This window comes from Jaculus jaculus, chromosome 6 (genome assembly GCF_020740685.1).
Source record: "Jaculus jaculus isolate mJacJac1 chromosome 6, mJacJac1.mat.Y.cur, whole genome shotgun sequence".
Lineage (NCBI taxonomy): Eukaryota > Metazoa > Chordata > Mammalia > Rodentia > Dipodidae > Jaculus > Jaculus jaculus.
This window is the reverse complement of record NC_059107.1, coordinates 109,590,157-109,613,595: the sequence shown is the minus strand read 5'-3', so window position 1 is coordinate 109,613,595 and position 23,439 is coordinate 109,590,157. Positions and strand designations below refer to the sequence as shown.

Sequence of the window (23,439 nt, the reverse complement as noted above, 5' to 3'; positions counted from 1 at the left end):
GAGAGAGAGAGAGAGGTAGCGAGAAAGAGAGAGAAAGGGCATGCCAGGACCTTCAGCCGCTGCAAATGACCTCCAGACACCGAAGCCCCTTGTGCATCTGGCTTATGTGGGTGGTGAGGAATGAAACCTGGGTCCTTCGGCTTTGCTGGCAATTGTCTTAACCACTAAGCCATCTCTCCAGCCACTCTGGTGTGATTATTGAAGTTGATGAATGAGATGTGATGAGTCAGTCTTAACACTTCTCTACCAATAGGTTTGAAGAAACTTTTTTGAGGAAAATCCAATAAAGTTTCCCTTTAGATGAGGCTGAAGAATGTATCTGTAGCCCTTGTTCTTACTGAAAACAACCTTCTCTCATCCTAACTAGAATTTTGTTGTTTTGGTTTGAAATTTTTTTTTTCTAAGGTAGGGTCACACTCTAGCCCAGGCTAACCAAGAATTCACTCTGTAGCCCAGGATAGCCTCGAACTTTCTGCAATCCTTGTACCTCAGCCTCCCCAGGGCTAGGATTCAAGGAGTGAGCTTCTTGCTGGAATTTGTAAAGGGATGTCATCGATTGGCTCGGCACTCGCCGCAGTGGGCTGTGCGGCTAGTTTCGTCTGGCTGCCTCATCCCGGAAGTGGGCGAAGGCCGTTGTGGTCAGCGCAGTCCCGCTGTCTGGGCCCGGGTGGCTGCGGGTTCTTTCGGCGACATGGCCAGCCCTGACCCCCGCTACCCGTGCACCTCCATCGAGGATGACTTCAACTACGGCAGCTGCGTGGCCTCAGCCAGCGTGCACATCCGGATGGGTACGTGGCCCCGCCGCTCCCGTCTCCCGGGGACCCTGGATGGCTCGGTTCCTGGCGGCTCCGGAGGCCTGTGCTGCTCCCGAGGGGCCTGGTGCTCCAGCACTCTGAACTCAGGGGCAGCCTTAATTGGGCGTCTTTAAAATAAACTTTATTTATTTATTTTGGTGGAAAAAGCTTTACCAAGTGATCTTTGTTGACGTACATCCAAACAAGTTGCTTACTTGATGTGCTGGCCTTCCCGGATTGTGACCGCCTTACGTTTTACTCACCTAGGTTCGTCTGTGGGCTATGTCTGGTTCTGGGCCAGGACAGAGACCTTATCCATCCCGCCACTCAGCTCAGCGTGTTTGAGTAATTACTAAGGAAATTTCTGGAAATTCAAGCTTCCCAAACCAAGGAAATATGCCCTGGTAGTATAAAGTTATTGAAGCTACACAGTGGGAAAACACTGTACTTTGTTTAAAAGTGTTCGGTGTCATGTAAGGAAGTAGAATTCATTGTCCCTCACAGGTTGGTATTTGTTTACAGAGTCTGCCCCAGATTTGCAGCCTGTCTGGGCTGCTGGAAATGGGTCTTGGAAACAGGAATTAGGTAGTTGTGATGCATTAAAAATCTTGGCACTGTGTTCCTGAAATGTGAAATCACTGTGGCACGTGAGGCCAGATTTAAAATAATAATTATGGCAAAACATGTGGGACATAAAACTTGGTCAGTGGTGTTGAATATTTTCACATTACTGTGCATCTGAAATCCAGAACTTTTCTCCATCTTGTAACAATGAAACATTGTCACCATTAAACAATCCTCTTTGCCTGCCCACCCCTCCACCGCAACCTCCATTCTGCCTTCTGTATCTATGAAACTGAGTACTGCAAGTATCTCCTGAAAGTGGAATCATACAGGAAGGATTTTTTATTTTGTAACTGGATTGTTTCAATTAGCATAATGTCTTCAAGATCAATCCACATTGCAGTATGTGTCAGAATTTCCTTCCTCCTTAAAAGCTGAGCAGTATTACATGGTGTGTTCTACCCATCCATCATCTGTGGCTAACTGTTCTAATTACTTCTTACTCTTGGAAGTTGGGAATAATGCTGTGTGTATGTAGATGTGCACATATCTCTTTAAGTCCCTAATCTAATTTTTTTAAGTACCTAGCCATGTATAGTTGCTGGAAATTGTATGGTAATTCTATTTTTACCTTTGTAATAACTGGGCTGGGGCCATGGCTCAGTGGTTAAAGGCATTTGCTTGCAAAGCCTATCAAAACTGGTGTCAGTTCCCCAGTACTGACATAAAGCCAGGTGCACAACGTGGCACATGCATTTGTTGTTTGTTTACAGTGGCAAAAGGCCCTAGTATGCCCATTATTCTTTGCTTACAAATAAATAAATAAAAATTTGAAGAAAATGAGTGTGTTGGTGCGCACCTTAAATCCTAGCACTTGGGAGGCAGAGGTAGGTGTATTGCCATGAGTTCAACTCAAGCCTGAAACTATAATTCCATGTCAGCCTGGGCTAGAGGGAGACCCTACCTTGAAAAACCAAAAATAAATTAAAAAATTTTTTAAATGGCATCCTATTTGCCTTTGCTGTTGGACCATTTTGCATTCTCACCAGTAGCATCCAGAGGTTCTGACTTCTTCCCATCCTTGCCAACTCATGGTTTTCTTTCTGTGGTTGGATGTGCATGTATGTTTCAATGAAAGTAGCCATTCAAATGACTGGTGCTGCTATATATTTTATGGCATCTCACAATTGTATATAGTGGCATCTATCCGCCATTACTGTATAATATAGTTGCACTCCTTCACGATCCTCTATCCTGTGCTTAATCTCTTTCCCCCAACTAAAACCTCTCGTTTTGTATGTTCACTTACTATATCTTTTATTTTCAAATAGCAGTGTGTATACTACAATTATAGACAATTTAGAAAAAACAGTCTCTGGTAACTGAGGAAGACTCGGTCTTGAGGGATGATTGACAGAGAGTTAACTAGGGCATGAAGGAAAAGAGATGAATGTGTACAAAGAAGGTGGGAGCTGTTGCTAATGTTTTATTTCTGAATGTGGTGGTGAGTTCTTGAGCATTTATATGTTATATTATGTACACATCAGAAGATTTTAATACATTGTGCAATTTTGTATCTGTTTTATCCATGGGAATTGCAAATATTTATGCAGTATAGTGGATGTTTCAGTGCATGTGTACTCTTAAAGTAATTACCATATTTACCTTTTTTGAGGTAAAGATGTGCAAAATCCTCTCTTACAGCAAGTTGGAAACACACTATCATTAGCTATAGGTATACTGTGTACTGTATCGTAAAGGTGTTGCCATAGTTTAGATGTTGAATGTTGAGGGTTTGGTTCTCAGGGTGGTGGCCTGGGAGGTGGTGGAACATTAAAGAGATGGGGTCTAGTGAGAGGTGTTTAGGTCTTGAAGATCACTTCCATGAAGGGGCTTTGGGGAGTCCATTCTCCAACATATTTTCCACTCCTGGCCATGAGGTAAAGTGGCTTTGCTCTACCATGTGCTGTGATGTGCCGCTATCCTGCCATTGACCCCACATAGCACAGTCAAGGACTGAGGCCTCCAAAACTGAGCCAAAATAATCTTTCTCTTTTCAGACTGATGAAGATATTTTGTTATAGTGATGGAAGTTAATACAAGTATTTTTAAATCATTAGGCTCCGTTAGGCTTATTGATGTTGGTAATAATATGTTCTCAAAGTATTCTTGTTGGATAGAAACTAGTGGCCGACTTGCTGGGTATGGTGGCTCATACCTTTAATCCCAGCACTGATAGCTGTGAGTTCAAAGCCAGCCTAGGCTACAGAGTGAGTTCCAGGTCAGCCTAGGCTAGGGTGAGATCCTCTACTTAAAAAAATAAAAGAAAGAAAGAAAGGAGAAATTAGAGGCATGGTAAGTTTTTATTTTATTTGTATTTTTTAACTTTTTGCAACTTTCATTAGTATAGACAATAAACCATGATTCTTCCCTCTCACGCCAATTCTTCCCCTTTCAAATCCACCCTCCATTGGCTCCCTCTTTCCATTATTCTCCCTTCTCCCTTTAATAACTGAACTGTCTCCCTAGCCATCTTAATTTTAATAAGATTTGCTGTCTGGTCCACTAATTAAATTTTTTAAGTTTATGTTTTTGGGAGGATTAGATACCCCTTATAATATTTTGAATTACTATTTCCTCTAGTTTTAGTTATGTACCCTACAATTATTTAGATTAAGATTTAGAAAGAACACATGTAAAAACCTTAATTTGTCTAAGAAGAAGTTTGGCCTTCCAATTGGGATAAACACTGGGAAAAATAGTCATGTGTAATACTTTTCTCTCTTTTAGCATTTCTCAGAAAAGTCTATAGTATCCTTTCTCTGCAAGTTCTCTTAACGACATTGACCTCGGCCATGTTCTTACACTTCGAGTCTATCCGAGCATTTGTACACGAGAGGTAAGGGGACGGCATGGTTCTGAGTCCACGTCACGCATGCCCTTTGATGAAAGGCTCAATACAAATATTGTTTGATTCTGAGAAGTTAAGTTAAAATATAGAAATGATCCATCATCCAACTCATAGAAGCTAGATTCATTTATTTTTTATTTATACTTTTTAAGAAAATATCTACACGTGGATATATTTATCTATTAATTTGAGAGACAGAAAGGGAGAATATGAGAATGGGCACACCAGGGCCTCTTGCCACTGCAAACCAATTGCAGATGCATGTGCCACCTTGTGCATCTGGCTTTACGTGGGTACAGGGTAATCAAATCCAGGATGTCAGGCTTTGTAAGCAAATACCTTTAACTGCTGGGTCATCTCTCCAGTCTCAGGTTAGTTTTTTTTTTTTTTTTTTTGAAGTAGAGTCTAGCCCAGGCTGACCTGAAATTCAGTATGTAGTATCAGGCTGGCCTTGAACTCCCAGTGATTCTTGTACTTTGGCCTCCAGAGTACTGGGGAGATTAGTATATTTTAAATATTTATTTATTTATTTGAGAGAGAGAGCAAGAGAATGGAAAATGAGTGTGCCAAGGACCTCTTGCCACTGCAAGCTCCAGACTCATGCAACACTTTGCCTGGGTGCTGGGGAATTGAACCTGGGCCTGCAGGCTTTGAAAACAAGTGCCTTCAACTATTGATCCATCTCTCTAGCCCTCAGATTAGTTTTTTGATTAAGGAAATTATTCCATAATGTGATATTTTACCTGTGTTTGGGTTATAGTTTCTTGTGGTTTAACTCTCCTGGAATAGAAGTAAGGAGTCCTACTGTATAAAGGTTATAGCTTAATTTTTATTATATTAATTTTACTATCTACCCAGTCCCCAAAACCTAAAACAATATGTGGAAAATAAGGTTGCTTAGTAAATGTGTGGTTGTTTTAGTTCTGCTTCATGGCTAGAGAAGTATCTGAAAAAGAACCACATGGTCCGTCCCTTCCTAAAGGTTTTCCTGTCAGCACAATTATTTCAATAGCTAAAAATAATATGGCTTCTTTACATTAAAGGACAGGGAAAATAAATAATGAAAATTTCCTGAGAAGTAGATTTTTCTGTCTGCCCTCTCCTTCACCAAAAAGAAGTTTTAAACTATTAGTTTGCTATTTTGGGTAAAATATTTCAAGTATACCCATAAGGTAAAGACCCTAAAATAATTTTATGTAAATTTTGTTATTTGGTATCTCTTCTTTATTATACTTTAGTTATAAAAGTAATATGCTAATTATCGACATTACTCAATAAGATGGGCATTCATAAGGGAAGAAGAAAGCCTCTTCCCACTTCCTGTGGGCTCTTTTCTTTTCCCTGTGCCTCCTCCCCACTTCTCACCATTTAACTTATTCAGTGATAAAAATAATTTCTTTAGATAGTTTGGTGTAGATTTGTCTATTTTTTTTGCTTGTCTTAATATGCATACAAAAAACATAGATTTTACTAAATTGCATTCATGCTGTATTTATGATTTTTTAAAATATTATGTCTTTCAGCCCTGCTTTAATTTTGGTGTTTGCTCTCGGATCTTTGGGATTGATTTTTGCACTGACTTTAAACAGACATAAGCATCCCCTTAACTTGTACCTGCTTTTTGGATTTGTGAGTACCATGATGACATCTGTCACTTTAACATTTAGTCTGAGTTTTCAAAGTATTTGTTTAGTTGAATGTATGTGTATACATACATACATACACACACATATACACGCACATTTATAGATATATTAAATAGTGATAGAATAAAATTGACCTTTTAAATTAACGTATTTTAGGAAATTACTTGTAATTTTGTAGTCTTTTAGAATATTTGACCATTGTCAGTTTAAGTGGTTTTTGTATTAATTTTTAGGACTAAGGCAAAAATACTAAATTGAAACCAGATACACTGGGTTTTCTGCCCTCTGGTTATGTGGCATTAAGCTATTAGCCTTTCTGTACCTAATTTGTCTCATAGGTAAAATGAAAGTTGTAAGGTACAAAATCCCTTTGGCATTTTCTGTATCTGATATTCTAGAATTAGATGAGGGGGTTATATTGGAGATTTCATTTCACAGAATTTAAATTCTTTAGGATTAATTACTGTGTGTGTGTATGTGTTTGTGTGTGTGTGTGAGAGAGAGAGAAAGAGAGAGAGAGAGAGATGCATTGATGCATGTATATATATGTGTGTGTGTGTTAATGTGGTTAACTGTGGGTGCTCACATGCCAGCGTACAAGTGTGATATGATAGGATGTGTGTATACAAGTCAGGACAACTTTCTGGGTATTGTTCCTTACCTAATACCTCAGTTGAGGCAGGATTTCTCATTTTTGTTCACTGGTGAGTTCACCAGTTTCTCTGGTCTGTGAGCTTCTGGGAAAGTCTGTCTGCCTCCCATCTCACCAGCAGTCTGCTGGGATTATAGAAGCCTTCCGTGGTTTCTGGCTCTCTCGTGTGGTCTCGGAAGCTAAGCTAGACCTCAGGCTTGAGCATCACACACTTTATATACCTGCCCATCTCCCCAGCCTCCTCAGGGTTATTTTTATATCGTCACTCAGTTCTTTTAAAGGACCATTTTGCTTACATGATGTGCATTTGTTTAAATTTTAGATTGAAAAACCTAACATATTTATTGAGAAAGTTGTGAAATTAAAACCCTATCCCTCCCCATAAAAGTTCAAACTTAGTTTGAATAAGGCTTAATGTATTCTTACATTATTTTTTATCCTTTTATACAGTATGACTTTGGATTCTAACCTGACAATTTGTAAAATATTCCAAGTTAATAAGAATATTTTTAGTCAAATAGTGAAAAGACGATTACTCTGAATAAAATGCTACAAATTAAAGAAAATTTATGAATTCTGGTAGTGAGTTTTTATGAATATGATTCAGAACTCAAGACTTTGAAAATTATCAGATAGGCTATTCATTTAAACCTCAGGTGCTGTGTTTGCAGTTACTAGTTCTGACCCAAGTTGTCTCCTGTAATAGGGAGTTGTAAGAGCTTGGAAACTCACTAGCCTAAGTCTATTAAATTTTAAGAATAACTGTAGAGGAAGATTCTAGAAATAATGTTGTTTGGAAATTCAGTAGCATTAGTTCTGCTCTCTTTCTCTCCCTTGCTTCATTACATCTTCTCTGGTTCACACCTGCCCTTGCCCATTGCTTCCTCTTTTCCCATCTTTAATTTTTATATGACCTATGGTTAGCACCACATAGCTTATTTACTTTTTGTCTTGAGCGCCTGGTACTGATGCAGGATTGGGGTTCTGGAGGGGTCTCCCAGAATTTATGAATCTCAAGTTTTGGGTCCTAGCCTACCTTCAATAAAAAATTAATAAAGACAGACTCAAAAAGGATATATTATGAATTAAGTTTATTCAGGGGAAAATCACAAATTGTGGGGTTTATTTAAGGGAGATTGGGATTTAAGAGAAGCAGAGGCTTTTAAAGAGAGACTAGAGTGAGGATTTTAAGGAGGGATCAGAGTAAAGCTGTAAACGTGTGAAAAGTAGAATCTAGGAGCTTATATAGGGATACTTAGGAGGAGCCTGCATGTCTTCTGCCATGTGCTCCATGTAGGGAAGTTAAGAGTGCGAATGGTGAGGCTCATGGAAAAATGAGAGGGCAGACATTAACGCAGAGACCAGGAGATTCAGAGGAGGAATGAGAAATGAAGAGTTACACTCATGGTTCTCCTGAGTTTAAAGAAGTTACACAGGTAGCAGACTAGAATTAGTGAAAGCACCCACGTGGTAGATCTGGGGTGTAAGGAAAATATGCACATGATAGGGTAGAGACTAGAGGAAAATTATACATGCAATCAGAGTGGGAAGTTACCTCAAACTATAAAGCAGAGGTAAGTAGAAAAGTTCTCCCAGACCAGGAAACAGTTTTATGCTCTCCTTCCCCACCCGGCCCTGTGGCCCTAACAGAGAGGAAGGCTGAGCAGAGCCAGAAAAGCTGAGCAGAGCACAGTGGAATAAAGGACAACAGGAAGACAGGCAAGGGGTAGACCTAATTGGTTGGTAGGCTTTGGAGGGCGGATCCCAGAGCCGGCCCACCTGGGTGGTCTGTCTAGGTAGCACACTACTGTGGACAGCAGCTGGTGCAGTAGATCAGCCTCCGTCGCTACCAAGAGTTCCCTGCTTGTGTCAGGGTGGGGCGGCGTGTAGAGTGGCATCTCTTGGTTCACTCTTTGGGCCTCAATCCCTAGCTAAAACTGCCTAAAAGAAGCTAGCTTTCTTCTATTCTCCTTCATTACCATTACTTCATTCTCTTGAGTTCAAATTCCTGAGTCTGAAAGAATCAACTTGGCACAGGTCACATTATAGATCATTAGCCAATGTGCTGGTTACCAGTCTTCTGTCAGATTCCATCTCTTGGCTCAGTCACTTGTGTTCTGGTGCACAAAAATCAAGGTCTTGATAACTTCTAAGTATTTCCATATAGCTTCCTTTCAGAGGTTAAAGACCATATACTACCCAGCAGGGAGGAGTCTCACTAAAAAAAAGCATTAGCCAGATGCTTACAGACAAAATACAATTAGCTACCAGTGGTTTGATAAAGAAGAAACCAGGTAAAATACTTTCCTCTTCGCATTATTTAGTGACTTCTGATGCTAGGTTTTTGTTTTATTTTGATTTGGTTTTTGTTCTCCCGGACCAAATTAGAAAGGAAGTGAATTTTACCTGCCTTAGGTAGGAGCGTGTGTGTGTGTGTGTGTGTGTGTGTGTGTGTGTGTGTGTTTATTTTTTAAGGGAGCATTACTTCACAGTGGTGTCATGATTTCAGGGAGGCACTACGGTTTTCTAGGCCAAGCTGTACAACTACTTATACTACCGTCTCTTTCAGATCCTTGAATGTAGAATGGGATTTGTTATCTAAAGTTATTTCTCAAGTAACAAGTATGTAGTTTGCTTCCGTCCTCTGCTGCTGCCACTTCCCTGGCACTATCGCACATTAGGACATGGCAGGGCTGGAGAGATGGCTTAGCAGTTAAGGCTTTTTCTTGTGAAGCCTGAGGACCTGTGTGTGACCCTACAGATCCCACGTAAGCCAGATATACAAGACGGTGTATGTGTCTGGAGTTTGATTACAGTGGCTGGAGACCCTGGCATGCCAATTTTCTCTTTCTTGCTCACTCTCATTAAAAAAAAAAAAAAAAAAAAAGTGGGCTGGAGAGATGGCTTGGCCATTAAGGCACATGCCTGTAAAACCTAAGGACCCAGATTTGATTCTCCAGGTCCCATGTACGCCGGATGCATAGGGTGGCTTATGTATCTGGAGTTCGTTTGCAGTAGCTGGAGGCCCTGGTGTGCCCATTCTCTCTCTGTCTCTCCCTCCCTTCCTCTCTCTCTGTCTCTAATAAGTAAATAAATAAAAATAAATCTAAAAAAAAAGAGTTAATGCTTTAAAAAAAAGTCATGGTAGCAGCATCATGGCCTCCACATCCGCATACAGACTCTAAACTCTTTGTTCAGGTTCTGATGGTTGTGGATATGAGGTAAGATGGAGTGCTTCTTTACCAATAGTATAATTATACAGCCATTGCTGTTACCTCTGGCTTTTCTTTGTGATATGGTCTGTCAGATGGTTGGTAATATCTAAGTAGGGTAAGCAAATAAAGTAAAGCAAAGTAACAATGATTTCATTAAGCAGAGAGGGAGGCTAGAATACGAAGCTTAATATCTCCAAACCTTTTGTTTTGATATGGGTTCAGCTACTTGTGACATACATGGCTTATGCAATGGCAAACTCATGACCAGGCAGTTATCAAAAGCTCCATCACCTGCTGTAGTTGAGACACATTCCTAAAGTGTTGCATGGCATAATAAGCAGGGTCACTACCACATCCATCCAGGTGAAAGAAAGAAAGTGAAGAAGGTGGTGGCGGGGGCTGGGGGGGACATAAACCTTGGGCGTTTAGAGCACATGCCAGTGGCAGCTGAATACTTCTCTACTATTCATTTGGCTAGAATTAGGTGGTAAGACCTAGCTGCAAGGGAGACTAAAAATGTAGTGTTTAATAGGGATAAACAGGTGTCCAAGGGAAAATTCTGTTCCTAGGAAAGAAAGAAAATGTTTATTGGGAGATGGTTTTAAGATCGCCATACCAGTGTACTTCCTCAAATGGTTCATACTTACTATGTTTGTGTGAGATATTGAGAGTGTTTGTTATAAATGCACACTTGATTTTGCAATTATTATTTAGTAAACATTATCTAATGTTAACATAGAATTTTCTACATTATTTCTACTTGCAGATGAAAAAATCAGATTAAAGCTTAAAGACTTATAGACCCACAAAGAGAATTTAAATATTCTCAGTATATTAAGAGCACATTTTCATTATGGTTCACTTGTAACTATTCTGTCTTATATACTTCACAGGACTCCTCTGAAGCTAAGATGTGATCGTTCACATGGGATCACATTGAACCTCTTAGAAATAAGAAAATGTACATGGCATTAAATACATGGTACAGGCATTGGTTAATTTCAGTTTCTTTTTCTTAGACACTGTTGGAAGCTCTGACTGTGGCAGTTGTTGGTAAGTATATATGCTACAGTTTCTTTTTACTGTGGATATAATCTTAGGTAAAAAAGTATTTGGGGTTAAAGTTTAACATCATAAAATATCATATTTCAATATTTTGGCATAGGATAAAGATTGCCTTAAAGATAAGCAAAAGTTAAATATTTATACTTAACATAGTTCAGCTGAGCTTAGAGTAAGTGGAAAATTTTGAGGAAAATAAAAGAATGGAGAGCAATATTCATTTATGTTTTCATATTTTTAAAGGCAAGTGTCACCGATCTTTTCCCTAGTTTATGGAATCTAGAAGAACTGAGGCATGTGTTTTCAGCTGTGTGCTTCTGTCACTTGAACTTAATTGGCTGGGACTCACCCCACTGAACTGTGCTAGACTATTTCATCCTCCTAGTTTGCTAAATGGCACTGTAAGAAGCACCCATAATTTCTCTCTGTATTTCATTTTAAACATGTGTTTTATGGTCAAGTAACTGTTATAATTTCTTGAAGTGCCCTGTGTAATGCCTCAAATAAAATGATTGTCTCAAAATGATTAATCTTGTATATCAAAAAGCTCTATAGTAACCATTTCAGTGCTATCAATTGTTCATCCTTATAATTAGTACATTTATCTCTTCCTAACTTGTCAGTACTATTTTTAACCTTTTAGTGCCAGTTTTGTTGAATCTATATTTTTTGGTAATCGACCTCTTTTTTAAAAGAGAAGATAATAAATGAAATAAAAAATTCTGAGAAATACTAAAGTAGAACTGAAATTTCTCAGTATAGAAGGGAAGTATTATTTAGCTTGTTTTTAGCATTAGCTACTAATCTTACTTCTTGCTGATGTTGTTGATACCATCTCTCTCCTCTCCAATGCTACCATATGTAAGGAGAATAAGAGAGAGGTTTATGTCAGGCTTATTGGATCTAAGGGTAACATAATCTGAAGGTATTATTTTTCTCAGGGATTATAATATCTGTTGCATGAGATCAATATACTTAAGTTATTGAGAAGCAAAATTGACTTCATTTTTTTTCCTGTGTTTACCTTCCTAATCCAGTGATGCCATAGAGAAATTTTATTAATCTTGAAAAAAATTTAAGGCCAGTTGTGGTGGCTTACACCTTTAATCCAAGCACTGGGAAGGCTTAGGTAGGCAGGTCACTGTGAGTACAAGGTAAACCTGGGGCAGCAAAGTGAGTGCCAGGTCAGCCTGGGCTAGAGTTAGACCCTGCCTGAAAACAAACAACCAACAACAAAATTTAAGTTACTGGAATGTTTTTGGGTTCAAAGCACAACCTCCTTTAAAGAGATCTAATTTACAGCATTCTGTTAAAATGGTACTCAGTTGTATTGCAATGGCTACAGTCTGAATGGTTGTTCTATTGAAGAAGGGAATTTGGTACATAGTAAACTACACAGTAATGTTCAGATAATACAGACTTGAATGTCAGCAGTTAGTGTTGGGTTCCTATATTCTGCAGGTAGGTGAATGGTAGGCTGTCTCAGGCACTGTCAATGTTTTCTTTTCTCATTTGCATTCAAGTGGGCTGCTTAGATAGATCTAACTAATGAGGCAATTGCTGGCATTGCTGTTGGGACTTGTAGCTAGCTAGAAGACCCAGAGTCATCCTATTCAGGTGCACAGTCACCAAAGATGCTGGTACACTGCAGGTGGGACAGGGATGACTGAGAATCACTTTACTTACCAAATCCATGAAACTCCTAATTAATTGTCTATGTAATATCTCCATAGTTATTTCATTAACATAAAAATATGTGACCCACTTGTTTTATGTTAATTATGGGTGCAGTTTCACAGTGTCACTATATTCAGAGCTGTCGGGGAATATCTTGTTTGTATTGGTGAGTAATATAGCAGATAGAAGAATTCTGTTATACCTGGAGAGGCTGTATACTATCTTTGCTTTAGTACATTTGAATTGTTTTGTCTTTCCAGTTACCTTCTATGATGTGTTCATTATTCTGCAAGCTTTCATACTGACTACTGCAGTGTTTCTTGGTTTGACTGCATATACTCTACAATCAAAGAGAGATTTCAGCAAATTTGGAGCAGGGTAAGTTAAATGATCCTGAATATAACAAGACCTTATGTATTACAGTTTTATGTTATGATGTCCTGTTAGCTTTTGGGTGCTTTTGTAGTAGACAACCAATGTTGCTGGGTGAGCATCCAACCAAACACAGTTTTATGGGAGGAAGGGATTTATTTCAAACTTACAGATCCAGGGAAAGTTCCATTAATGGCTGAAGAATTTCTTCCACACTCTCCCCTTTATTTTTTGGTGTTTGAAGTAGGGTCTCACTCTAGCCCAGGCTGACTTTCAATTTACTATATAGTGTCAGGCTGGCCTTGAACTCATCATGGTGATCCTCCTACCTCTGTCTCTCAAGTATTGGGACTAAAGGTGTGCGCCACCACACCCAGCTTTGGTTTCCTTTTATAAATCCAAGCAGAGAGAAACTGCAGCAAACAAAATACCAGCACCAGGAAAATGAACCTGCAGCAAGCAGGACTCTGCCAGAACTCAGATACCTTTGGGCTGGAATTCAGATTTGCCCCCAATGACACTTCCTCCAGCCAAGTTACAGGTTTAATTTTAACACCCGAGTCAATGGGGGGGCATACGGTCATTCAAATTAACATAGCCTTTAAACATGAAGGTTGATAAGATATCATCTCTTTGAATAATAGGCTCAGGCTCCACTCCTCCAGAGCGTCCAAAAAGATGGCTTTAAGTCATTTTCTTCCTCTTCATAGTGAAAGGAATGTGCACGCTTCCCACTGTCACCACCCAGAAAAGGAGCCATTTTCTAAAGAATTGAGGCTTTGTATGCTGTAGGAGCAGGGTGGCACTTAGTGAAATTATTTTGGACTTTGTTGTAGCAAAAATGTTACCAAGACCACCTCTATCTTTGTGGCTGTGGCATTATAATCAGCCAGATGATGGAAGTGTCTGCATGAACATTGAAACCATTTTGAGCCTTGAAGAATAGCCTGTATCCTCCAAACACAAACATGGAATGATCTGTTTTCTGTTGGGATGACAGTACTGCATTGTGCTCACCTGGTAGGAATGCATAGGCTTTTTTGAGCTCATGGTGGCCTTTGGTTGGCCCCCAACTACTTTCTATATTTTTCCTGTTATAACACTAAATATTTATGAGTCTGCTCTTGCAAAACAGCCCTTCCTCTTCACTTTTTTTTCTCTGGTAGTCCAGATTACCAGAAATCTCTATTCAAAAGAATATGGTTGTATCAGCCATCTAAGTAATTGTTCTAGAATTGACTTTAAGAAGCAGTACTATTTTTTGTTTCCTTTTTTTAATTGACAAATTCTATTATTGTACATAATAACCCGTGGTAATTTCCTTCCTCTCCCCACTTTCCCCTTTGAAACTCCACTCTCCATCATACCCTTCCCTTTCTCAATTAGTCTCTTGTATTTTGATATCATCATCATTTCCTTCTACTATGATGGTCTTGTGTGGATACTGTCAGGCACTGAGAGGTCGTGGATATCCAGGGCATTTTGTGTCTGGAGGAGCACATTGTAAGGAGTCCTACACTTCCTTTAGCTCTTACATTCTTTCCACCACCTCTTCCACAATGGACCCTGAGCCTTGGAAGATGTGATAGAGATATTTCAGTGCTAAGCATTCCTCTGTCACTTCTTCTCAGTACCTTAGTGCCTCCTGAGTCATCCCAAGGTCACTGCCATCTGAGAAGAGAAACTTCTCTAACCAAAAGTGAAAGTAGCATTAATATATGGGCACGAGCATTAAGAGAACTGCTTGCCAGGCAGTTTTATGAGCATAGTATATACATTTAGCCAGACACCAGCAGACATTACACTCCTAGGTCTCATGATTACCCCTGTTGTCGGTTTTCAGTATCAGGTGTGTATTCCCTACCATGGAGTGGGCCTCCGGCCATCTCATGGTCCCTGCATATCTCCACTGTAACCCATGGTTCATCCTTACAGCTCCATTGGGTCTCCATGCAGGCACCCAGCAAACCTGCTTCACACTGCCCATGGCTATTTCTTTTTTTTTTTTTTTTTTCTTTTTTGGTTTCTTGAGGTAGGGTCTCACTCTAGCCCAGGTTGACCTGGAATTCACTATGGAGTCTCTGGGTGGCCTCGAACTCACGGCAATCCTCTTACCTCTGCCTCCCGAGGGCCGGGATTAAAGGCGTACGCCACCATGCCCGGCTCCATGGCTATTTCTAAAACGCAAGACTGTGTTGCAAACTCAGTGACCCTCTCTTTCCTGAATGTCTTATACTCCATAATACCAGCTAGGGTACAAATTTGTTAATCCAGGGGGGAATAAAGCAGACTTTGAAGAACAGGACACTCCTTCAGCACTCAGGCCCCTTCAAAAGACTGCATTCTTTCTGTTGTCACAATGCAGATCAGCTGGCCCAATCTCAGTGGTTGTAATCTCTCATACAGTTGCAGTTGAACAGGCAGAAGTTTTGGCCCAAAGATTTCTTTCTGTGCCATATCCCTCCATACACACCAGTCTGTTTCTACACAAAGCAACCCTGCACAAGTTCTCAGGCACAAGCATAACAGCAAGCCTCTCACATAAACTGCTTCCAGCCCGGTCCAGGCAAAGCTCTTTCTCACCCTCATAAGCCAAACCTCACAGTCCTTAGATCTTACTGCATTCAGGTCTTTCAACTCTGACCAGAATAGTCCATCAAGCTGTACTTACAGCAAGGCAAGGCATCTCTTCAGGCCAAGGTTTCAAATCCTCCCACATTCCTCTTGAAAATCAACTCCCAAAGGCCAAAGCCACACAGTTGGGTATCTACCAGCAGTACCATTATCAGTACCAAAATTACTGTTACAGTCAGGTTCACAGTGCTGGTAGAAATCACCTAACCAAGAGCAGCTTGTGGGGAAAAGGGGGGTTTATTTTGGCTTACAGGCTTGAGGGGAAGCTCCATGATGGCAGGGGAAAATGATGGCATGAGCAGAGGGTGGACATCACCTCCTGGCCAACATACGATGGACAACAGAAACAGGAGAGTCTACCAAACACTGGCAAGGGACCACTGGCTATAACACCCATAAGCCTGCCTCTAACAATACACTGCTTCCAGGAGGCATTAATTCCCAAATATCCATCAGTTGAGAACCTAGCATTGAGAACACCTTAAGTTTATGGGGCACATCTGAATCAAACCACCACACAGCCCAAGTGGAATCTTCAGCAATAGGGTCTTGCCATATATTCCTGGTGGGAAACCAAGAGCCTTGGCAATGACCTGTTATGTTTTGGGGGTAGCAGTGACCTTAATGGCCAAGAACTCACTGGAAGGTATCCCATCCCTGGCACTGGAAATTTTTTTTTATTATTTATTTATTTATTTGAAAGCGACAGACAGAGGGAGAAAGAGGCAGAGAGAGACAGAGAGAGAATGGGCACACCAGGGCCTCCAGACACTGCAAACGAGCTCCAGACGCATGCGCCCCCTTGTGCATCTGGCTAAGGTGGGTCCTGGGGAATCGAGCCTTGAACTGGGGTCCTTAGGCTTCACAGGCAAGTGCTTAACTACTAAGCCATTTCTCCAGCCCTGGAAATTTTCTAGTAACAATCTATGGCTTCTGAGTGTTCCATTGTCCAAAAACCTAGGTTTCCATATGACTTATTTAGATTCTCTGCCATGGTTGGTAATTGATAATTTCTTACACACTTTCACATTTTAATAGAAGAGTGTATTTTGTGTTGTTGTTTTTTTTTTTTTCTCCCCTAGGCTGCTTTGGTGTGCTGCCATCTTAACAGGAAGTTCCTTGTTTCCTTTTTTCAGGTTGATTTTCATATGCACTTGTTTGGTATTTATGATGAAAGTCTTGCCCTACTTCCTTTTCCCATCCCAGCCTCTTAACTGCTTCCGTCCTATAGTCCATCTCAGCTTCTCTCTCAAATTTATGTTCTGGTAAACAGTCTCCCTATATTTCAGCCTCTATATAATAAATATTTATTCGATGCAGCGGATGTTACAGTGATCATATATTGGCCAGAGACCAACTATTTCTGATGTGGTTCTTTTTCTGATCATTGTAAGTTATTGTATATTTGGTTGTTTGTTTTTTTTTTTTTCTATTTATTTAATTGCAAAGAGAGATGGGGAGGAGAAAGAGAGGGAGAGGATGGGTGTGCCAGGGCCTTTAGCCACTGCGAATGTTATCCAGACACATGTGCCACTTTTGTGCTTCCTGCTTGATGTGGGTACTGGGTAGTTGAACCCATGCTGTTCAGCTTAGCAGGAAAGTTCATTAGTTGCTAACTTATTTCTCCAGCCCTGGTTGTATGTTTACTATGCAATTGTCCTTTAAAAATTTATTTCCTTTGAAGCATTCATCTAACTCTAGGTGTTGAGAAATTAGGCTGCACGTCTAAAGGGCTATGGCTAGTGGTAAGTTTCTCAGGACTGGCTTTTTCTTGCTTAGCCTTCTTTGTGCATTGATAACTTCTCCTGTCATCTCTGGGTGGGAGTTAAGAGGTGTTTTTTTTGGCCTTAAGGTTATAGGCTTGTGGCAATTCAAGCTGTAGTACCATTGTTATTTCTTTGGAGTGCTACCCTAACCTAGATTTTGGCTTGATAATTCCCTTCTATTCTTCATCTTCTTAGTTATTGAACACTTTCAAGATTTTGTTTTAAATTGATCATTTTAGCTTTGGGGGGGGGGTTAGGATGGAGTAGTAATTGGTTTGAATGGGCTTATTTGCTATAATACTGGAAACAGAACCTTTTCGTGATTGCTTCTTATGTTATTACAACATACTTTCTTGTACATGGGGGGAGAGAGAGAGGGAATGAATGAATGAATGTGTGTGTGGAGGGTGTGTGTGGTGTGGTGTATGCACGTGTGTGTGCAGATGCATCCCAAGAGCACTCATGTGGAGGCCAAGGAGGACATTGGGTATCTTCCTCCCTCTTCTGTCTTACTTCCTTGAGACACGTTCTCACACTGAATCTTGAGTTTGTGCTGCTTTGCGATTGGACTAGCTAACCAATGAGCTCCAATGATCCTCCTGTGTCTGCCCCCCTCAGTGCTGGGGTTGCAGGCATGTGTGGCCATGCCAGGCTTTCTGTGTGGATGCTGATGATCAAACTTAGATCCTCATGCTTGCTGCACTGTTACCCACACAGCCTTCTTCCCAACCCTCAAATGCATATTTGATCTTGGCATATTTAAACTCTTCCACACTTTAGTTCTGTTGTGTGAGTACAGATAAGTTCTCCATTCTCTTGTGTGTATTGCCACCCATTATAGGACATTGCTCTTTAGTAACTCTAAAAAAATATATTAGTAATTGTTTTATGGTTAGAATGCCATAGATTCAGAAACTTTATTGCATTTTAAACAAAATTTAATGTCACCAATTACTGGGAAACCTCACAGCCAAAATGGTCTGTAGAGACTATCACACTGAGGTAGAAAGACTGAGCAGAAGGATTTTATTCAAAAAGTTTTGCAGACCATTCATTATTACCTGATTTTTAACTGTGTGAATGGGAGGCTTCAGCAGGCAGGGGTATGCTTTGGGTGTTGAGTCTCAGATGGAATGTCTTTACAACATCATTTAATTTATTTGCCATCAGTTACTATCCTGCAGTAATTTTGCTACAAAAGGAATTGAATCTCCGAACCACACATGATAAATGTGGCAACTTATCATTGTTGTGCTAGAATCCGCTTGTACCATGCTACAGGAATATTGTAAGTCAGATGTTAAATTGTTAGAAGCTTAAGATAGATCATGGTGGAAGTAGTCATTCCACAGAATCAGGGTTGATTTTTGTTCCCCTATAGATGTAGATTACCAGCATGTCACTGTAGGCTATTTCTTAATTTATCCTTGTTGAGAAAAGAGAATTTATTTTTGTCATTCTTGGCACTATTCATGTAAGTTCCATATTCTCAGGAAGTTTGCTCTCTCTGGTATTTAGATGTTTAATGAGATGCAAGTGAAAGGTACTAGGCTGGAGAGATGGCTTAGTGGTTAAGCTCTTGCCTGTGAAGCCTAAGGACCCCAGTTTGAGGCTCGGTTCCCCCAGAACCCCACATTAGCCAGATGCACAAGGGGGAGCATGCATCTTGAGTTCATTTGCAGTGGCTGGAGGTCCTGGCACACCCATTTTCTCTTTCTCTGTCTGTTGCTCTGAAATAAATAAATAAAAATTTAAAAAATACTTTAAAAAAGGTGCTAGTGCAGCAACAATATAGGAGGCATGTCTGTAGAACATGACCTCTTATCAGGGACGTAGCAAAGGGAACCCGTGAACTACTACTGTGTGTACAGTTGACCCTGAGAAAGGCATGCTTATGGCAGGCCAACCTTGCCAGATTTCCACTTAGTTGTTGTAGTGAAGAGAAGCTATGGATTCTAGTGTATAATATCCACAAAGTCTGCTCATGGTCAGTGCAGCACCTTTAAATATTTTATTTTTATTTATTTATTTATTTGACAGAGAAGGAGGGAGCGCGCGAGAGAGAGAATGGGCACAATAGGGCCTCCAGCCACCAATGCAGCACCTTTATGTGTGTCCAGTTATACTTAATAATGTTTAGGGTCCTTGGCAGCTCTCTCCTGTCAGCAGCCTTCAGGAACCATTTTAACATCTTTTTGGAAACAATGTTCATGATCTGCTTTGTTCAGTGTCTTAATGTTATGCTGATGCTTTTTGATCTAGGTAAGTTGTTTCTTTTTCTTTTTCTTTCTTTCTTTTTTTTTTTTGAGGTAGCGTCTCACTCTAGCCCAGGTTGACCTAGAATTCACTAGGTAGTCTCAGGTTGGCCTCAAAGTCATAGGGATCCTCTGACCTTTGCCTCCCTAATGCTGGGATTAAAGATGTGTCACCATGCCCAGCTTCAAGATTGTTTTTTTTTTACTGTGAACAGCCTTGCAAGATGCAGTGCTTCTCCTAGAGCAAAGAACACAATATATATATATATGTATATATATGTATGTGTGTGTGTGTGTGTGTGTATGTATATATGAAGGCTTCGTTCCTCAAATCCAAGACCCCTCTTATAACATAACCTATTAATCACACATAGTATGTGTGTGCATGTGCATGGACCATGTTGCATGTATGGAGGTCAGCGGACACTGTGTCTGTAGGGGTTATCTCGTTCTCTTAACATCACCCAGGACAAACTGGTCTCTCTGATGTAAAAATGCTGATCTCTGAGTAGTACTGTTTCTGCATAAAATGTTCCTTGTCTCAGACCTAGGAGTGTCACACCTTGTCCTGTCTAGCATCTATGAAACTACATCTGTCAAACATATTAGCCTACCTGCAAGTAGTATAAGATCTCAGATTCAAGTGCTTTATGGCGTGTGTGTGTGTGTGTGTGTGTGTGTGTGTACTGTGTTGCATGTATGGAGGTGAGAAGACAAGCTTCAAGTGTCTGTATTCTTTTCCATGTTCTTTTAGATAGAGTCCCTTGCTACTGCAAATGAGGGCCAGACTAGCTGGCCCATGAGCTCTGGATTCTTTTGGCTCCTCCTATAGTGGTAGGTACAGTGTTGGGATCACAGAGCAGCATGTGCCACTGTGCATCCAGCTCTACATAGGTGCTGGGAGGATCAAAGTCAGCAGGCATTGCAAACCAGATCCTTGAACCGCTGAGCCAACTCCACAGCCCCTGCTTTACGGTTCTTGATGCCACCTTATCTCTTATGATAGCCTTACCCTAATTCTACCTTGTTTTTAGTGTAGCCACCTAAGCTTCTTTGATTCTATTAGCATGGTGTGTCCTTTTCTATCCTGCTTGATTAGCTTATTTGTGTCTGCATGTTTAAAATTGTTTTCTTGCAGGAAGTATATACTTTGATCTTTTTTAAAAAATTCAGTTTGACCATCCCTATTTTTAATTTTTGCTATGTTTGACTTTATCAGTCTGACTTAGCAGCTGCAGCTCTTGCACTATGGCTGGAGAGTTGGCTTAACAGTTAAGGCACTTGCCTGCAAAACCAAAGGTCCTAGGTTCAATTCCACATAAGCCAGATGCACAAGGTGGCACATGCGTCTGAAGTTCATTTGTGATGGTCCTGGCATGTCCATTTTCTCTCTCTTTGTCACAAATAAATAAAAGTTTAAAAGTTTTTTTTAAGCGTTTTTTAAAAAATAGAATTTGCTCTAATGTGTGACTTCAAATTTAAGTCTAGAAATAATTTTTACACAAGAATAAAGTAGAAAATTGTAAATTTTAATAGATGTTCATGTTCACAGAATAACTTGAAGTTATTTCATTAAAATTTCATTTGTTCTTACTTATATTTTCTAGTAGTTTTTGAAGACCTCTGGTTTGCATGCTTCAATTGAAACTTAAAAATAATACTCTACGAGTTTTGTATAGCACAAAAAAGTTATATAGCTATTCTTTTAATCAAAAAATTCAGGGCTGGAGGGATGGCTTAGCAATTAAGGTACATGCCTGCAAAGCTAAAGGACCCAAGCTTGATTCCCCAGGACCCACATAAGCCATATGCACAAGGTGGCCCATGTGTGTGGAGTTGGTTTGCAGTGGCTAGATGCCCTGGTATGCCCATTCTCTCTTTCTCTACCTGCCTCGCAAATTCAGTATTAGAGGTTTTCTTTTCTTTTAATCTTTATGTATGTGTGTTCAAGTGTGTGAGTAGAGGCACACACTTGCCATAGCACTTGTATGGAGGTCATAGGAAACCTTGGGTGGCTGTCCTTGCCTTCTACCTTGTTTGAGGCAGGGTTTCTGTTCTCCATTGCATATGCCAGGCTAGCTGACCTATGAACTTCTAAGGATTCTCCTGTCTTTGCCTTCCATCTTGCCACAGAACCAATGGGCTTACAGATACTTAACCATTCTATCTGGCTTGATATAGGTTCTTGGAATCCAGACTCTGGCCATTATGCCTGTGTGCAGCAAGTGCTGTATCCACTGAGCAGTCATCTCCCTAGCTTCTATGACAGGTTTTCGTTTCATGTTTAAGAATTATTCTACATTATTTTTAACAAAAGTCTGGATGGATTTATTTCCTCCAAAAATGAATAGGTTTACAAGGTGGTTTTGCATGGAACAATGTGTTTGAATTACTAAAATTTTGTTTTTATAGGCTGTTTGCTGTTTTGTGGATTTTATGCTTAGCAGGATTCTTGAAGGTGAGTTATACTAGAATAGTTACTTGAAATATAATTCTGTTTTGTCAAACTCAAAATCCCGGAGAGTTATTGTTTGAGAGCACTTAGTTATAATTATCTAGAGCTTCTGTATATGGGATTTTAGGATAATCTCCATAAGAAAATCAGGACTTTATGGTTCATTAGCATAGACATAAAGAAAGATTAGCAGGCAAATAACATTACATAGTCAAAGCCTTCGCTTGTAACTGTCAACCACTCAGTAACACATATTTAATTCTGAAAAGGAAACATGCTTTAGAAGCCTAGAAGATGGCTTAGTCTGCAGAATAAAAGCAAGTCTGCTGCACAGCATGAGAACCCAAGTTCAGATCTCAGTACCACAGAAAAAAAGCCAGGCATGAGTGCTCTTGGAATCCTAGCACTAGGAGGTAAAGACACCAGCTAGTTAGTCTAGCTGAATCATTGAGCTCTGGGTGCAATGAAAGACCCTATCTCAAAAAATAAGATGAACAGTGATTGAAGAAGAACGTTATGTTAACCTCCGGCTTCCACATGTTTTCACGCACACACATGAACATATACACCACACCCCCCACATGAATGTATCCACACACCACACCCCCTACATGAACATTTGCATGCCCCACACACCCCACTTGTACATCTATACACACCACACTCTCACACATACATGAACATACACACAGCACACCCCCACATATGAACATGCGCACACCACTCACACAAAGGAAAGATGAACATAATTTATAATGCTGTCATTCAAAGTCAGTTAATTGCGAGGATGATAACCATTCACCCATGTCTACTTCCACCAAGTCGAAGCAAGCTTGGGCTTACCTTGCTTTTGTTTGTAACATTTATATTTAGTGCTGTATGCCATTATTAAATATGTATGTAATACTAGTAGATCATTAGTAAATAATTTAAATGCTCTTAACATGATTCTTAAAGATGAACCTATTTGTTTACTCTTTTGTATACAGATCTTTTTTTATAGTGAGACAGTGGAATTGGTCTTTGCTGCTGCAGGAGCCCTCCTTTTCTGTGGATTCATCATCTATGATACACACGCATTGATGCACAAACTGTCCCCTGAAGAGTATGTGTTGGCTGCCATCAGTCTCTACTTGGATATTATCAATCTATTCCTGCACCTGCTAAGGTTTCTAGAAGCAATTAATAAAAAGTAATTAAAAGCAACTTCAGAGACTATTTCATTAATAAAAAACGTTTTGGGCTGGAGAGATGGCTTAGCATTTAAAGGTGCTTCCCATAAAGCCATAGGAAGGACCATGGTTTGATTGCCCAGGACCCAGGTAAGCCAGATGCACAAGGTGGTGCATGCATCTGGAATTCATCTGCAGTGGCTAGAGGCCCTGGCATGCCCATCCTCTCTCTCTCTCAAATAAATAAAAATAAAATATAAAAAG

General features: G+C 40.1%; 1 protein-coding gene across 1 annotated transcript; it reads left to right on the top strand.

Annotated features, from left to right (window-relative positions):
- The first annotated feature begins 606 nt into the window (after positions 1-606).
- Tmbim4 (transmembrane BAX inhibitor motif containing 4) lies at positions 607-23,209 on the top strand. Its single transcript, XM_004650065.2, has 7 exons — positions 607-788; positions 4,149-4,257; positions 5,793-5,898; positions 10,802-10,835; positions 12,782-12,899; positions 21,961-22,006; positions 22,993-23,209. Exons 1-7 carry the CDS (start codon positions 692-694, stop codon positions 23,197-23,199), a joined length of 717 nt encoding a protein of 238 aa, XP_004650122.1. The 5' UTR covers positions 607-691; the 3' UTR covers positions 23,200-23,209.
- The last annotated feature ends 230 nt before the right edge of the window (positions 23,210-23,439 follow it).

What these genes read in the sequence shown, in the direction of transcription:
- Tmbim4 (XM_004650065.2), top strand. Translation starts at nt 692, where the DNA reads ATGGCCAGCCCTGACCCCCGCTACCCGTGCACCTCCATCGAGGATGAC. An exon ending in CGAGCATTTGTACACGAGAG is followed by an intron (nt 4,258 to 5,792) that starts GTAAGGGGACGG and finishes TATGTCTTTCAG; the next exon opens with CCCTGCTTTAATTTTGGTGT. An exon ending in TGTACCTGCTTTTTGGATTT is followed by an intron (nt 5,899 to 10,801) that starts GTGAGTACCATG and finishes TCTTTTTCTTAG; the next exon opens with ACACTGTTGGAAGCTCTGAC.